Raw genomic sequence first — 16,720 nt, 5'->3', positions numbered from 1 at the left:
CCCCCTCCTCAGCTGCTTTCCTGAGCTTTATCCGCCCAGGAGCTGCCGAACCCCCTCGGCAGGGAGAGGAGGCTCGAGGGTCCCCTGACCCACTGGGGTTGGAGCTGGGAACAACCCCGGGTCCCCAACACCGCCGTGGTGCTGCCGTGTCCCCTCAGCTGTCCTTCACGGCTCATGCCAGGGCTCCCCGCGGCTCGGAACGGCTCGGCACAGCACGGCTCCGCGGCCAGGCGCTTTTCCAGCTGGCCCCGGTGTCTCAAGGCCGTCTGCCGTGCAAGGGTCGCGTTTGCCGGCGCGGAGGGACGAGGCGGCTCCGCAGCCCGGGGACCCCGTGCCCTGCCCCGCGCCCCCCGCGGATGGGGACAGTGGGGGGCGCGGGGCCGCAGCCGCTCGGGGGTCCGAGCAAAAAGGCAGGAACTTAACTCCCATTAACCGTCCCATTGTAGCGGCCGTGGGAATAATCGGGTTTGCTAATGCAATTGCTGCCGCGATGCGAAAATCCGACTGGAAAATGTATTAGAGCAATTATCCGCCTCCCTCCGCAGCCGGCGGAGCATTAATATTCAATTTTGATGTGGAAGCCCTATTATGTTAATGACTTTGGTGACAAAAGTCGTTAATGTAAGTCGGTTCCTTTATGGCGCGGCATTAGCCGGGGTGAGCGCGGCCGCGGGGATGGAACGGGGGGCACGGCGGCCCGGAGGAGCCGGGATGGGGCGGCCGGGGGAGCCGGGATGAGCCCCCTGCGCACCCCGCACAGCCCTCGCGCCTCGGGCCGGTCACCGGGGCCGTGCCGGTGCTCCGGGGGCTGTGCCGGGGCGGATTAGCCGCGCTGCAGCGCATCCGGCAGCGCCGCTCCCTCCGCTGCGCTGCCCTCCTTTGTTCTCTGCCGGGCCCCGGGAGATGCGCCGGTGCTTCCCCGGCCGCCGGAGAGCGCGGCGGGGCCGGCCCGGGCTGCCCGCCGGCCCGGCCATCGGGAGGCACCGGGGCCGTGCCCGGGCCGGTGCTCGGTGCGCTGCTCCGCGGTTTGGCAGCGCCGCAGGCAGGCCCGGCTGGAGGGGGATGGAGCCGGAGCTGTGCGCTGGGGTGGGACACGCGGGGACGGGGATGGGGAGCGAACGGAGCGGAGTCAGCACGCCAGGGCTAACCAGCAGCACCCCCGGGCCGGGCAGCAGCAGCCGCCACCGCCGCTCCCGGCCGGGAATGTCGGTGTGACGCTGAGCTGGGCTGTGGCGGTGTCCCGGAGCACTGGAGGGACGGGGATGGACAAACATGGAGCTGGGAGCTGCCTGTGACGGAGAAAACGACCGTGACCTTCACCCTTCCAGCACAGAGCTGCTCCTCCTGCCCTGGGCTGGCAGTGCCCCGGCTTTGCCATCAGTGTGCCCATGGCACTGGGGCTGGTTGGGACCAGGATATTTCTCAGCAGATCCCAGGCACAGGATGGGATTTCCCGGTGGGAAATTTTCCTTTCCGGGACCGCGTGGGAGGCTCCTGCCCGGTGCAGTCCCCTCCGTGCTGGGCACAGTGCACGGTTCCACACGTGGCTCTGTCCCAGCCCTGTGTGGGGCAGCTCCGTCTGCACGGGCACTGCAGCGATTGGGATTTGGTGCCCCCGCCCCAGTCCCGGCAATAACGGGAGAGAGGGGCCACAGGCAGCCAAACCCGAACTAACCCTGCTGCCACCTCCGGCTGCCAGGGCCTGCCCCGACCCACAGCACACCCGGACTGCGCCCGAGGATTGCGGCTGGGCTGGGGCCGCTCCACCGTGATCCCCGGGCTCTACCGGAGCAGAAGGTGCCGAGCCGCTGGTGGCACCGGGACCCGGCACGGATAACGGATGGACAAGCACGTGTCCTTGGCACTCTGGGGATGGGGCGCCCGCTGGGGACACAGCCCGGTGGCGCCGGGGTGCCCCCGGTCCCCTCGCTGTCCCCGGTCCCCGCGGAGGCGGCTCCGCGCGCACGTGGCCGGGACGGGCCGTGCCCCGCGCTCCGCCCCGCGCCCCCCCCGCGCGCCCATTGGCCCAGCGCCCCCCGTCCTGCGCTCCCATTGGCCCAGAGCCCTTCGTCCCGCGCTCCCATTGGCCCAGCGACCCTCGTCCCGCGTTCCCATTGGCCTCGGAGCCCTCCACAAACAAAGGCCGGAGCCCGGCGGGGGGCCCAGCGCGCCGCTCTGATTGGCGGAGATAAAGGGCGGGGCGGCCGAGCTAGGCCCCGCCCATAGAGCAATGCCGGATGCCCTCATATGGAGTTGGGCGGGGCGCGCTCATTCATGCGCGCGGGGAGGGGCGGGGCCAGCGCGGGGCTGCGCTTCCCGCCCGCGGCGCGCGCGGCTCGTTCCCACGGCGCGGGCGGGTGAATGAACGGGCGCGCACGGGGGCGCGGCACCGGACCGTGCGGCTCGGTAAGGTCCGGTGGGGTCCGGTAAGGCACCGTGCGGCTCGGTAAGGTCCGGTAAGGCTCCGTGCGGCCCGGTAAGTTCCGCTATGGCACCGTGCAGCTCGGGACGGCTCGGTACATCCCGGTGCCTGTGCTAGGCGTGGGTGCGTGCAGGTGGGCAGCGGGTCCACGCGCGGTGTGACGGTGCCGGGGCTCGCGATCGTGTCCTGGGTGTGCGGGCTGCGCGTGGATCCCCCGTGGTTGTACCCCCGGTGCTGTGTCCACCTGCACGCCCCTCCGTGCCTTGTACACCCACGCGTGCTTTGTTCTGGGGGGGCTTCCCGTGGTCCCCCACGGCCCTGGCTCTGCATCGCTCCTGCCCAGCCCCTGGGGCAGCCCCATCATCCCAAAATGCATGCCATGGTGAGTACCCTCTGTGGGGCCCCAGGCTGGCACTGGGGTGACACCATGGCAGGGACACCCCGGGCTCTCCCCTCCCTCCAGCCCGGGCCGTGCTGTTTTCCCCATGCTGCTTTAACCCCCCCCCAGGTGGGTTCGGCCCCTTGCCTCCATCCTCCTCACCGTGCTCATAAATTCATCCCCGATCCCGTTCCCAACCTGCCCGGCCCTCGCGGGACACACGGCAGCTCCCGGCTCGTGCTGCAGATACGGACTGAACTTTGGTCCCTGAGCAATTAAGGTGCCTGAAACTGCACTTCATTAATGGTTGTTCTGCAATAAAACCCATCAAACTGCCCTTATTTGCAATATAAAACTGCAATTCGTTTTAATTTATGTTTTTCAATCCCTGCCGGCTGGTTCCGGGGATCTGCCAGGCATCTGTCACTGGAACCCGGAGCAGGGTGGCCCTGGCTGCTGGGTGGGGTGAAGGGGGGACATGGGGGGTGGGTGGGCTTGCCCCGGCCCTGGAGAAGGGGGGTTCCCATTCCTGCCATTCCCTCTGTGCTGTGTCCCCCGGGAAGGGAGGGCAGGGATGGTTCCAGGGAAGAGCATCCCGGAGCCATGGGAGGTTCGTGGGAGCCCCCTGGCACGGAGCTGCCACGGAGGTGAATCCCTGAGCAAGAGTGGGAGCAGAGATGGACCCAGGTGCTTTCCTGGGACAGCATCACCCGTGGGAGCTGGGAATGGGCTCAGCTCAGCTCCGAGTGTGCCAGCACATGTGGGCACATCCCTGCAGAGCAGCCCCTGGGCATCCCCAGGGATTTGTGCTTCCACAAAGCAGGGCAGGGTCCCTGCGGGCTCTGCCAGCCCTGAGCCCCCATTTCTAATCACAGTCACTGGCTGTGCCATCCCCCGGGGCTGGCTGTTCTCCATGGGAGGAATCTGGGCCACAGGGCAGGGCTGGCAAGGGCCCTGGGCCACCTGGGATTCCCGGTGGGAACGCTGCCGCTGGCTCCCAAAGCCCTCAGGGCCCTGTCCCGGCTCCCGGTGTCCCCTGCCGGCAGGGCCGGGTCGGGCTCCCTGGTGGCTGGAGCTTTCCAGAGGATTCTCCTTGCTCTCAGCAGGTGTGTGATGGGAACCTGGCACTGCTGGGATGGACCTGGCTCCTGCTGGAGGCAGAATTTGGGCTGTCTGGGGCTGCAGAGCAGCTGATGGTGCCTGAGGAGCTGCAGCACACCCCATTCCCTGGGACGGGCATGGATGTGACCCGGGGCTGTGGCACAGGAGGATGGCAGACAGAGCAGGGGCAGCTCCCCTGGTGTCCCCATCCCGTGTCACTGCCACTCCTGCCTGGCTCTGCATGTTTCCCAAGCCCCTGGCTCCCACCCAGACACGGAGAAGCCACCAGAGCCCTTTCCTGGCCACGGTGACATTCCTGAGGGGATCCCTCATCCCACCCCGAGGACACACACGGACACAGCCACCGCTCTGGCACGGGAGCCAGGAAATCACAGCCAGAGCTACCGATGCTGCAGCACACCTGGAGGGAATTAGGCCGCCCGTTCACCTCCCTGCAAACCTTCTGGAGAGCGAATTCCTGCGGTTTCCCATCGCAATTGCTGCAAATTATACGAGCGCTGTGCTTCGTTCCGTTCCAATGGGAACGTGCCCTTGGCGGGTGGCACCCGGAGCTGCCGCCAGCCTGGCCGCGGGGGACCCTTCCAGAGTCCCCCGAGAGATAAAGAATCCCACCGCCACATCTTTCCTTCTTTTCCCCTCTCCCGTGGGATGTGGGGGTGCGGAGCTGGGCATGGCTGCGGGTGGGATGGGGAGCAGATGTGTGCGCACAGCTGGATGCGTGCCCAGATGTGCTGGGGGAGGGGATGCTGGGGGTGATGGGCTGCCCTCGAGGGGCCTTTCAGAGGCCACCATCAGGCTGGGGACCCCGCTCGGGTGCCAGCAAGGCCACAAGCTGTGTGCTCATGTGTGTATATGCACACATGCGTGTAAAGGCACACGCACGCCCCTATCCGTGCCTGTCCACGCACGGATCCGCACGGATGTGTGTCCTGGTGCATTCCGTACCTCCCTGGCCGTGCTGGGCTCTCCGGGGGTGCCCCTAACCACGGGGACCCCCCTTGGTCCTCCACCACCAGCGAGTCCAGACCTCCGGGCCGGCAGGAGCGGCCCCACGCGTACACGTCACTTCCTGCGGCGGCGGCGGAAGCCGGAAGTGCCGCTGTGGCCGGTGCCGGGTCGGGGCGTGCCCGGTGGGGCCATGGCGGGCACGGCCGGCTGAGCGGGACCGGGGGCACCGGGCGCTCCGAGCCGGCCGCGGGGCTCGGGCAGCGGCCGCACACCGGGTGTCCCGGCGCGGGGATCCTCCGCTGCGAGCCATGGCGGCGGCGGCGGCGGCGGGTTCCAACTGGGGCCTGATCATGAACGTGGTGAACAGCATCGTGGGGGTGAGCGTGCTCACCGTGCCCTTCTGCTTCCGACAGGTGAGCGCCGGCACCGGCCCGTGTGCCCGGGCTGCGGCGGGGGCCGGGCCGTGCCCCTGGCAGCCGAAAGCCCCGGCGGGCTCCTCCAGGGCCGGGCAGCGGCCGCCTCTGCCCTTCTGGCCGGGTGTGGGGTGGTTCCGTGGCTGGAGAGGAAAATCAGTGAAAGAAACGCTTCAGACCCAGAGCGGGCATCTCGTGTTCCAAACACCGCGTTTGTCTCGGCGGTGACGTCTCCAACTCAAAACTTCTGCTGCACGCTCTGGGTTTTCCCTGCCCTGTGGTCTCTCTGATCATTTCTGCCTGTCTTGTAAGGAGAAGGGAGAATGAAATCCAAGGGTTTGCCCACATCATAAGTGTAACTTGGAGGCTTTTCCAGGTTACTGTGCCCCCTGCCCCTCGCTGGCATCTGGGGCTGTGCCAAGCCCTGCCCAGGGACAGTGTGTGATGCCAGCTGGTTGTGGATTGTGGATAAATCAGATTGCAGCAGAGGTGGCACCTCGGGCTCTGTCTGTGCTCCCTGGAGGGGTGAGCCAGGGTGGGAATTGTGCTCCCAGTTTGGTGCTCAGGGCTCAGACTGGTGCAGCTGGGAGCTGTGGGAAGCAGGTGTGTGTTCCACGTGTCCTTGGGCTGTGGACAGGGTGATGTGGAGCTGGTGGCAAGGGGACAGAACTTCCTGAAAGAGGGAAAACGTGGCTGGAACACAGGGGGGCAGGCTGAGGGTGCTGAGGGAGGGTGGCTGGGCTGTGCTGGGGGGCTGACCCCCATCTCCTGCCCTGCTCCTTTGCAGTGTGGGATCCTCCTGGGAGCCATGCTGCTGATCTTCTGCTCGTGGATGACCCACCAGTCCTGCATGTTCCTGGTGAAATCAGCCAACCTCAGCAAGCGCAGGACCTACCCCGGCCTCGGTGAGACCCCAGCTCTGGGGCTGCTCCCCGCCCCGCTGCTGCCCTGACAGCACCACGACCTTCCTTGGCCTCCCAGGCTGCATTTCCTCATGGCTGCTGCTGGAACAACACATTTTTCTTTCTTGCTGCAGTTCCCAGTTTCCCTGTTGTGCCTCAGCCTCTCCTCGGGGCGGTGCTGGGTTGGATCCTGCTCCCACAGCCCTGCTAATGGGTGCTGAGTTGTTTTGACTCTGCAGGGCAGGGAGGAGAGGAGCCAAACCCCAGCTCCCGGGAGCCAGCTGGGATGAATTGTGGGGCTGGGATGAATTAATTATGGGTCTGGGCACGAGCTCCCCACCCACCCAGCCAGTGCTGCCGGGACAGCGGGTCCTGCCAGCCTGGCACAGAGCTGGAGGCTGCCTGCATCCGAGCTGGGAGCTCCTTTATGGCTCAGCAGAGAGGAAACAGAGCGAGCTTCCAGAGGGCTGAGAAAACAAAAACATGTGGAAGATCCCTGGGTGGGTTTTGGCCGTGCCAAAACCTCGGAGCTGAGCGCTGGCGCCGGGTTTGGCCTCTGCTCGTGGCCTCTCTTGGGATTCTGGCTGCCCTGGGGAGCAGGGGGAGGTGTTTGGGTTCCTCTCCTTGCTGCTGGCATATGGAGCAGCAGGAAAAGTCTCCTTTCCCTCGTCCTGCCGTGCTGTTGTGTGGGAGGAGGCGCTGTTTGGCACTGCCCTGGCACAGGGGCTCCAGCAGCTGCTGACAGATGGGGCTGCTCCTCCCTCCGGGCGCCCGAGGTGCTGCTCAGGAAGCACATCCCGGGTTCTGCCTGCTTGTATCTGCTAGGAGCACACAAGAGGGAGAAGCCCCGTGGCTGGGAGGCTGTTCTGGTGCCAGGGGAAGGGGGAGCCCCCTCCCAGCTGCTGCTGCTCCCTGCCCCTCACAGGGCGCCTTTGTGCGCCGCTTCCCGCAGGACGCAGCGTCCCCGCGCCTTGGAGCGTGTCCCGGGGAGAAGGGATCCTCTGCCCGCCCAGGAGCCGAGGGCTGCCATACAGAGAGGGCCAGCAGTGCCTCCCAGCTTCCTCCTGGCAGGGGGGGCTGGCAGCAGCGCCGTGCCCGCCGCCGGGCCCTGGCAGAGGTGCCACGCGCATCCCAATGCTCCAGGCTCGGGCAGTTCCACACAGAGCCCTTTGTCCCCTCAGCCCGGGCCCGGGGACATCTGCGGGCACTCCTGGGAGGCTTTGGCACCGAGGGAGCTTGTGCACATTCCCTGCAGGCGGGCACAGCCTTCCGGAGGAACCCCAGCAGCCGTGGCACGGGCACAAAGGCTGGCCCAGGCCGGGGCTGGCACTGCCCCTCACCGCTGAGGGAAGGGCTGCAGGGTGAGGAGGGGAGGGCAGGAAGATCCCAGATGGGTTTTAACAGGAGATGAGGGAATCCCTCCCCTTCCAGCAGCACTCAGGATGTGCTGGGGCTGTGCTGGGCAGCTCAGCCCTGCAGGGCCAGGGGCTGAACCTCTGTCCCAGGAACCACATTGGTCTGAAAGGCTTCTCCAGGTGCTGAGCAAGCTCTGCCCAGTTTGGGGGCATTCCAAAATCCCATTCCAAGGATTTGACTCTACCATTTATTTTACTTTCGTTACTTCCTGGAGAAGATAAAGAATCCCATTTTTCCATTGTCCCCAGGTGGGGACTCCTGCCCACAGTGTTTGGAGGCTTGTTCTCCTTGAGCATAAATTCCAAACAGGGGAGATGGGCTGGTTCCAGCATCACCCAGGGCCGTGTCCGTATCCAGAGGCTGGAATGTGCTCTGGGAGGATCAGCAGCCCCATTCCTCCATCCCCCCACCCCGAGCTCAGCCTGTTACTGCCCCATCTCCAGAGGGATGTTTTCCTCTTGCTGGCTCCTCTTTCTCCTCCCAAGCCCTTTGTCTGTGACCCCCTCAGAGCTGTTGCCTTTTCCCTCCTGGCTGTGAATTCCCCGAGGAGGCCGCTCCCCGTGCCCGGGCACGCTGCCTGGTGGCGCCTGTCCCACTGCCCTGTCACTGATCCAGCTGCTATTTTGGGTGCTCCCCCACATCCCTGCTCGGGGCTGTGGGTCCCTGCCGTGCCTTTTGCTCGTTCTGTGGGAGAACATCTCGTTTCCTGAACTTTTAGCTGGAGCAGAGTCCAAGGAAATCAAGAGTTGAAGCTAATATTTAAAATAGCAGAAGAAGCTTCCAGAAAGGATCTGAGTTTGTTTTCTGGCGGGCTCTGGGAATGTTGGGCTGTGCCTTGAGGGAAGGCAGAGGGGACTCCAGGCTGGTGGGTTCACGCTGGACCTCACTGGCAGATTTGGGCACTGTGGTCTGGGTTTGGCACCGGAGCTCCCCATTCCCGTTCTGCCCAGCAGGAGCTAAAAATAGAAGCAAAGTTTTCTTGGCATTGTCTTTTTAGGAGAAAACCCAGTGATTTGAGGACTAGTGAGCATTTTGTGCTCCAGCCCCAGGATGGGAGGGAGGGAAAGCACAGCCCTTGGCAGCAGCCCTTTGGTGTGGGTTGGGAGCACTGGGTATTCTGGGAATGGGATTGAGCGTTCTGGGCACCAGCTCAGCTCTCCCAGCCAGCCATGTCGGGCAGCCCAGTTCGAGGGGGAAGATAAAAATAAAAAGGGGACTTGGACTGGAATTCTGCACCACTTTAACTTTCGCCACACACAGTCTTGTACAGGAATATTTTCTCTCCCATTGCCTTTAATGGCTGCCATGTGTGGCTGCTGCTTCACACCACTTCTGGTTTTAAATAGAAAAAAAAGAACCCGCTTGCTGGCTTTTCCTCATCCCTGCTCCTGTCTTATGTGGTTTTCATTTTCCAAAGGGAAAGGCTGAAAAGAAAGTGGGAGGGTGAGGGAAACGGCCCCAAAATACCAGTGGTGGGTTCCTGCTGCACTGCCCTGTGTCACTGCTGGTGTCTAATTGTGAGCTGACATGTTGCCCTGTTCTGGACCTTTCTTTGACTAACTTCCACTCTTTTTTCCCTTTTATGCCAGCATTTCATGCCTATGGAAAAGCAGGAAAAATGTTGGTGGAAACAAGGTAAATCTGCTGCTGATTCAAAGTGTGAACAGTTTGGGTGTCTGTGGTGGAAGCCTTTCTGAGCCTTGCTGTGCTCTCCTTCCTGCTGGAATCCCACAGGAGCTGGGTGAGATGCCCTGAGCACAGCTCCAGGTGTCACTTCCATCCCTTCCAGCACTTCCCAGGCTCTGGGAGCACAGAAGGAGGGCATGAGCTGCTCTGCTGTGAAATCCCAGCCGTGTCACTCGTGGCAGCTCTCCAGGGGTGCCATCCCTGCTGGTGGCTTGGTGGGAGGGAGTGTTTCCTTCCTTGGATCCCAGGATCTGCTCTGCTCCTGCCCTCTGTGCTCCCTGCCCTGTGAGATGCCTTCAGGGGGAATCCTGCCTCCATCTCTGCTTCCTCCCGTGACCCCAGTGCAGATGTCAGGTGATGGCACAATGCTCACAGCCCTGCTTTTTCCAGCAGGGATTCTTTTCCAGGCATGCTGAGCCCAGGGCCGGCAGCGGTGCCGGCTCCTTGGCTCTTCCCAGCTGCAAACTTCTGCTCAGCACTAAAAATACACAGAATATTCCTCAGATGTTACTTGTCCATGCAAGCAGAGGCTGTAATTGCCACAGGGATGTTCTATAATTGGAATTGGGAAGGAAAGTGGTCCAGCAGTGGGAGGAGAAGCAGTTCATGGACAATCTTTTCATTAAAGTGTGGTCCATTGTGTGGAGAGACGTTGGAGAGCCCGCTGGATATTGAGACTCTCATGGCAGGGTCCTGCAGTGGGTGTGGGGCTCTGAGAGCCTCGTGCTGATTCTTTTGAATTGTTCCAGGAGTTCAAGGAGTTCTTGTCATCTCCAAGATTAGTTTTCCTTGTTTTTTTTCCCCATGGCTCCCAACAGGAGTTAAATCCCTGTGTGGGTTGTGGGCAGAGCTGCATCCCCGAGTGTTTGGTGTGGAGGGAGGTTCTCTGGTGGCTGTTTTGTTGGGATGGAGTGCAGAAGGGGTGTCCTGCTCCTCCCAGCACTGAGGATGGAACGTGGCCCTGCTAACCTGTCCCTGTTTGTGTTTGCAGCATGATTGGGCTGATGCTGGGCACTTGCATCGCCTTCTACGTCGTCATCGGCGATTTGGGCTCCAACTTCTTTGCCCAGATGCTCGGATTGCAGGTGAATAAATCACTCCTGCAGTGCTCCCAGCCCTTGCACGGAGCCCTGGGGACAGCAGAGCTCCTGCTCAGCACCCCTGGGGTCTCAGGGGGCTTTGTGGGGTCCCCTCATGGAGATCCTCACGCACAGAGCCTCTGCTCTGGGAAGTCTGGGGAGCTCAGACATATGGCAAACAATCAGCTGTGTAAAACTCCAATAAGGCATTTCCATCAAAAGGAATTCTTTTTAACTTGGTCCCTTATTAATTCTGGAGCAGATTCCTGGGGGAGATAATGCTTCCTGCCTTAATTCCTGCCCCAGTGGGTAGTGACAGGCGGTTCCTCTGCCTGAGCTCTCCTCCCTGTAGTTCAGGAGGGATTTTTGTCCTGTCCCTGGCTGGTTTTGTGGCCTGAGTCTCTGTGTTCCTGCCTCCTCAGCCGTGTGATGAGCCTGCTGCTGGCTCAGGGTGCTCAGAGGCAAGAGGTGCTCCTCAGAGCCGGCACAAGGGCCATGCAGGAAAGCAAAAGGATTTTTGGTGGAGTGTTATCTGTGCTGCCTGATGCTCCTAAGCTCAGATTAAGGGACTGTGAAGTTAAAAAAGATGCGTTGAGGCTGCAGCCAAATTAGGTATTAAATATTTCCAAGCATTCCAGAGTGTTCTGCTATAATAAATAGCAGTGTGAGGCTTTGATTAATTTTCTGGATTGGAGTTTTCAACCCTTTCAATTTCTCATCTCCCCAAGTAAATTTAGGTTTTATTTAATTGCATGAAAATACCTAAATAGCTTGTGCTGGATTAGCATTTAACCCCCCAGCCACCCCCCAAATTCTTCCAGCTCAGACCTGTCACACACTGCAGAGCAACAGTGGCACCCAGTGACTGCTCGGCTCAGCACAGACAGAGCCCGAGCTTGCAGCGTCTCCAAACACCTGCAGACACAGGGCTGCACTGTTTGAAGTTGCTTTTCCCTCTGGGAAGATGAGCCGTGCCAGGGTTTGCTGCCTGGGGGTGTGTGGGGTGTCCTCCCCGTGCAGGTGTTGATGCAGGTCTGTTGTGCAGGTGTCGGGTCCGTTCCGCATTGTCCTGCTCTTCGCCGTGTCCCTGTGCATTGTCCTTCCCCTGAGCCTGCAGAGGAACATGATGGCCTCCATCCAGTCCTTCAGCGCCATGGCTCTCATCTTCTACAGCGTGTTCATGTTCGTGGTGGGTACAGACAGCGGGCACCCCCTTTCCCTCCTTTCTGTTCCTTTTTGGTGACCAGTTTCACATCCCAGACGCTCCTGCGATTCCCTCCTGGAGCTCCAGCCCTGCCTCACCCAGATTTCAGGACTGGAAGGAAAGGGAGCTGTGGGAATTCTCTCCGTGTAACGTTTCTAGTGGGCTGTGCAGGTCACACCTCGGAGCTGCCCCCTCAGGGAGGTGTGGAGCCTCCCAGAAGCTGTGCCTTTAAGAAACCACAACGTTCTCAAGAGCTGGCTGCACTGAGCCATCTCTGGGGATTAGAAACCCCATCCAAGGATATTATAAACAGACATTCAGACATATTTACCTTCTGCTTCCTGTGCAACCCAACTCCTGCCAGTTCTTGTGTCCATGGCAAGGGAGCTCCCTGGCCTCGGCTCCTCCCTCTTTCCATAAAGCTTTTCCTTCTCTGTGGTGAGCTGCTGGTGTTAAATGGCCCTGGAGCAGCAGGTGGGATCCTGTTTTAGGACCCTTTGTCTCTCTCTGCTGAACAGGATTCTCTGAGGGCAGCAGTGCTTCCTGTTTGGATTTAAAAACACATTTCAAAAAGTGCAAAAGAGGTTGCTTTGAACAATGATTCTCACAGTTGGTGGAAACTGTGTGTGCTGTGATGTCTGATGGCATCAAACAAGGGGGGAATGTCACAGATCCCTTGGAATGCTCCCTGATGGCCCCGGGGGCTGTGTGGGTGGGATGTGGAGCTGGGGGATTGGGATGGGACTGTGCTGGCAGCTCGGGTTATCCCAGCCTGGCATTGCTGCTGCCCCGGAGCTGTCTGGGGCTGGCTGCTCATCCTGCTGTCTGTCCTGCTGCAGGTGGTGTTGTCCTCCTTCAACCACGGGCTGTTCAGCGGGCAGTGGCTGCAGAGGGTCAGTTACGTGCGCTGGGAGGGCATTTTCCGCTGCATCCCCATCTTTGGAATGTCCTTTGCCTGCCAGTCGTGAGTACCTGCCTTCCCCAGCCCTGGCACTTGCTCCTGCAGTGGGTTTGTGTGGGGGCACAGGGTCAGGAGGGTCTGCAAGGGATAGATACCATCTGCTTTGGTGGTTTGTTTTCATCGGGCTGCTTTACAGCTCGCTGAAGTTCAGCCTCTCATTCAGTCGTGACCCTTTTGTTACCCAGACCCTTTTGTTGTTCCATTTCACCTGGGAGTTCTTGTAATGGAGCAACATGAGAGCACTGGAGCCAAACAGCTCCTCGGGAGCTTCTGGTGCAGCTGCAGGAGGATGAAATTCCCCTGGTTCTGGAAGGGAATGGAGGAGCTCCAGGAAAGGCTGTGCCACCCCCTGTGTGACCCCCTGAATGCTGGGGACATTGAAAGGAATGGAGGGGCACCAGGAAAGGCTGTGCCACCTCTGTGTGACCCCCTGAATGCTGGAGCTCCAGGAAAGGCTGTGCCACCCCCTGAATGCTGGGGGCTGCTTAGATCCCCCACACTTCCTGGAGAGCACCCTGAAGGTCACACAGGTGTTGGCTTTGGAGGGGTGTTCCTGCATTTCCAGAATATTCTGTAACTCCTGCATTTCCAGCTCCCTGGGTGTAGTGGCACATGGAAGGAGCTGAGAGCAGACCAGGCTATTTCCACCAGCCCAGTTCCCTGGCTTTGGGAGGGTTTCTGTGACAAGTGGAAGAAGGTGAGGGCAGGCCAGGCTGTCCCAGGTTTCCAGCAGCATTCCCTGCTGCACAGGACAGCAGATGGGTGCTGTGGGACAGCTCTAACCCCTGTAAATCCAGCCCTGGGCAGGGGAGGACTGGCCTGCTCTGGAAGGAGCATCCTCCTCTGGCAGAGCTGGGCTTCCCCCTTGTAGCTCCAGCTAACGGGTCTCGTGCCAGCACTAAATGAATGTGACAGATAAAATTTGCTCAGACTGCTGTGTTTACACCCACTCCAAGATCCAAATCATCATTTCCCACTTACTGGCTCTCTTGGCAGCTCAGATCCTACCCCAGCACACTCCAGGCTTGCTGTTTAATGTCTCCATTACAACTGGCAAAGGGAATTGTGTTCTCTTGCAGCTTTACCTTGTTAACAAATCCCTTTTATTTTTTCCTTATGGAAGCCATGCAGTACCCAGAACAATTTTCCTGGGAGTTGGAAATGCAGGAAAATGGTTTGGTCTGGACCTGTGTGTGTGCCTAAATATGGGCTCCACGGCAGCACTTTTGTGGTTAACCCAATCTAAAGCTGTGTGTTTTCTCCAAACACCAGGAAAATACCCTGTCCCCAGCCCAGGCAGTATTTATATATTTTTTTAAAATTTCTTTCCATCTGTGTATTCTCTCTCTTTCTCTGTCTACCCACCATATATAGAATATACTTTATTCCTTTCTTTATGTGTAGTTTGTCTATGTAGCCTCAGCTGGGTAGATTTAACTTTACTAACCTCTGAATCACCTTTTTAACTACCCCACACACTGCAGGGCCTCCCTGTTTCCCTCTTTTTACCTTCCCAAGCCTGAATGTTTGGCTGGACCCTTCCCTTGGAAGCTGAAGGCCAGAATGTAGCTGGAGGTGGCTGTGGAGAGGGCAGGGAGGAATCCCAAAAGGAGAGATTTCCTAGGGAAGGCAGTCTCCTTTCTCCAGGGAGGAATCCTAAATGGAGAGACTTTGGGAAGCCAGTCTCCTCAGTCCCAGGGAGAAATCCCAGATGGAGACTCCCAGGGAAGTCCTTGCTCCCTGCTGGTACCTCCAGCCCCAGAGCCTCCTTTCATATTCAGGGATTAAGGGTTAAGGATGTTTCTGCAGGGCCCCAGCCTGACACACTTCCTGGGGATGGCTTGGGGCCCACTGGAGCTGGGGATGCCCTTCCCATCTCAGGAGAGTTCCGGGATGTAGCCGCTAGAATTAAAGTAACAAGAGGTTAATGAGTTGCTAAAATATGCACCTGATGTCAAAAGGAACATTCCCCGTGCTTTCCAAGGCTGTAAATACCCCAAATCCCAGGGAATTGGCACTTGTGGCTTTCTGTGAAGCGAGCTGAAGTAGGACAGGCTGCTGCGCTGGGGTTTGTTTGTTTAATTTTCCTTCAGACAGTGGGATGCTCCAACCTTCTTCCCTCTTTTCCTCTGTAAACACTGTGTTGCTTTAATTATCAGCACGGAGAGCTCCAAGAACAATAATCTCTGGCGCTGGGGCTGGCCCAGAGCCACCCGTGGCCCCGGGAACAAACGGTCATTCATTTTGCAACCCTTCCTGAACCCAAATGTTTACATCACACGTTTTGCTCCACGTGGTGGGGTGGGGAGAGCAGGAATATTTTTGCAACACTTAAAAGTTATGAGTGCTCTGAAATCTCTTGGCATTAGCAGTATAAATTGTGGAATAGCAGCAGGTGTTTATGCTCCAGAGGGGGAAGGTGTCAGGGATTCGTTGCTGCTGGGCTGAGGCAGAGAATGGGCTGGTATTGGGGGTTTTTCTCCTGTTTCCTGCAGGTTTCCTTAAATATTTTACCCTTTTTACAGTCAAGTCTTGCCTACTTATGACAGCTTGGATGAGCCGTCTGTCAAAATCATGAGCTCCATATTTGCTTCTTCCCTAAACGTGGTCACCACCTTCTACATCATGGTAGGAACTTCCCCTTCTCTTCCCTTGCCAGAAATCTGGAGGGGCCACAGGGATGAGGCTTTATCTACAGCTGGGGCTGGTTTCTGCTTATCTGTATTTATTCTGACAGATAAGTCCTCGTGCTGAAAGCAGAGTTAGGTGGGAGGTGATGAACCCAAGGGCACGGGGGGCACTGGGAGAATCCAGGTTTTCAGAGCAGCATGTTTCCTTGGAGGCAGAGTGAAACCCAGCTCTTCCCAGGCCCAGCCTGGAGCAGGGGCTGCTGCCCAGAGTTTGGGAGAGCTTTTTCCAGCCTGTTTGGTAGGAAGTTATGCCTCATAAGGCAGCAGTTAATAAAACTGGGTTAATAATTCCTGAGGAGAGCCTTGGCCCATGAGCCAGGCTGCTGCAGGGAATTGTGACAGCCCCCTCTCTCTGTTGGAGAGGGACAGTCCAAGGGCCTGGCAGCAAGAAAGGAAAACCCTTTCCTCGAGGAAAACCCCTGGATTTCATGAGAAACTTGCTTTGAGGCAGTTCCCACTCTTGATTAATGACCTGTCCCAGGTTTTGGGGTGCCCCTGGAGTGACCTCACGCTCCCACCTGGCTGCTCCAACGGGAGGTCACTGTCCTGTCCCCTCTGTGAGGAGCAGGTGTGAAATGCTGGGAGTCCAACCCCCCTCCCCTCTCCAGGTGGGCTTCTTTGGCTACGTGAGTTACACCGAGGCCATTGCTGGGAACGTGCTGATGAACTTCCCTTCCAACGTGGTGACGGAGATGATCCGAGTGGGGTTCATGATGTCCGTGGCAGTGGGGTTCCCCATGATGATCCTGCCCTGCAGACAGGCTCTCAACACCCTGCTCTTTGAGCAGCAGGTAAGATCCCAGAGCTGCCTTGGTGTGAAGCTTGGTTTCTGAAAGGTTTTTGTGACTCTTTGGTTTCTGACTGGGCCCCAAACCGGCCTTGGCTTCCTGAGGCTGTGGTGGTAATGGCATGTGGCAGGTACTCACTATCCAGAGGGACAAAACCTCAACTCCCATAAAACCTTCAGTGCCCAGGGTGTGGTGACAGTGCAGCAGGGGCCTGTGGCCATCTCTAAATCCTGCTCTGCTCAGTGGTTAATCCCTGGCACTTGGAGGTTTGTGTCCTCTCTGCAGAGGAATTCCATGGGCCAAAGGAGTGAGTTCCCAGTGTAGAGCTCATGTCCCGTGGCTGCTGTTCCCTGCTCTGCTGGGGATTCCAGCTCTGGCACAGACACGTTACACAGCTCAGAGCCGAGGTGGTTTCTTCCCCTCAGAAAAAGGGAGAAATGTGCTTTTGGAAGCAGCAGAGCCTTTTCGTTTCCTGCTGCTACAGCTGCCGTCCTTTTGCTGGCCAACTCTTTGAGCTCAAGCTCCCGTTCCCGGCCTCGGAGCCCAGCCCAGCCCAGCCCCATTTCTTCTTGCTTCCTTGTGTGCCTGCTGATTCCTGCTCCATTATGCTCACCCAGCACCTTTGTCAGCAGCCCTGGAGCAGCCCTTTCCTCTGTGGGTTCGGATGTCCCCTTCCTCCAGTGCCTCGCGGGCTGCGGTGCCGGGGCGGG

General features: G+C 59.3%; 1 protein-coding gene across 1 annotated transcript in view; it reads left to right on the top strand.

Moving 5' to 3' along the window:
• Positions 1-4,678: 4,678 nt before the first annotated feature.
• Positions 4,679-16,720, top strand: part of SLC38A10 (solute carrier family 38 member 10) — a 31,136-nt gene continuing 19,094 nt past the window's right edge. Inside the window, 10 exon segments of the mRNA XM_058038975.1 lie at positions 4,679-4,859; positions 4,862-4,919; positions 4,921-5,284; positions 6,072-6,189; positions 9,192-9,237; positions 10,280-10,373; positions 11,413-11,556; positions 12,411-12,535; positions 15,058-15,160; positions 15,831-16,013. Coding sequence (XP_057894958.1) covers positions 4,679-4,859; positions 4,862-4,919; positions 4,921-5,284; positions 6,072-6,189; positions 9,192-9,237; positions 10,280-10,373; positions 11,413-11,556; positions 12,411-12,535; positions 15,058-15,160; positions 15,831-16,013 — 1,416 coding nt within the window.

The sequence above is a fragment of the Melospiza georgiana genome, chromosome 21 (assembly GCF_028018845.1).
Source record: "Melospiza georgiana isolate bMelGeo1 chromosome 21, bMelGeo1.pri, whole genome shotgun sequence".
Taxonomy (NCBI): domain Eukaryota; kingdom Metazoa; phylum Chordata; class Aves; order Passeriformes; family Passerellidae; genus Melospiza; species Melospiza georgiana.
This window is presented reverse-complemented; position numbering and strand designations above follow the sequence as displayed.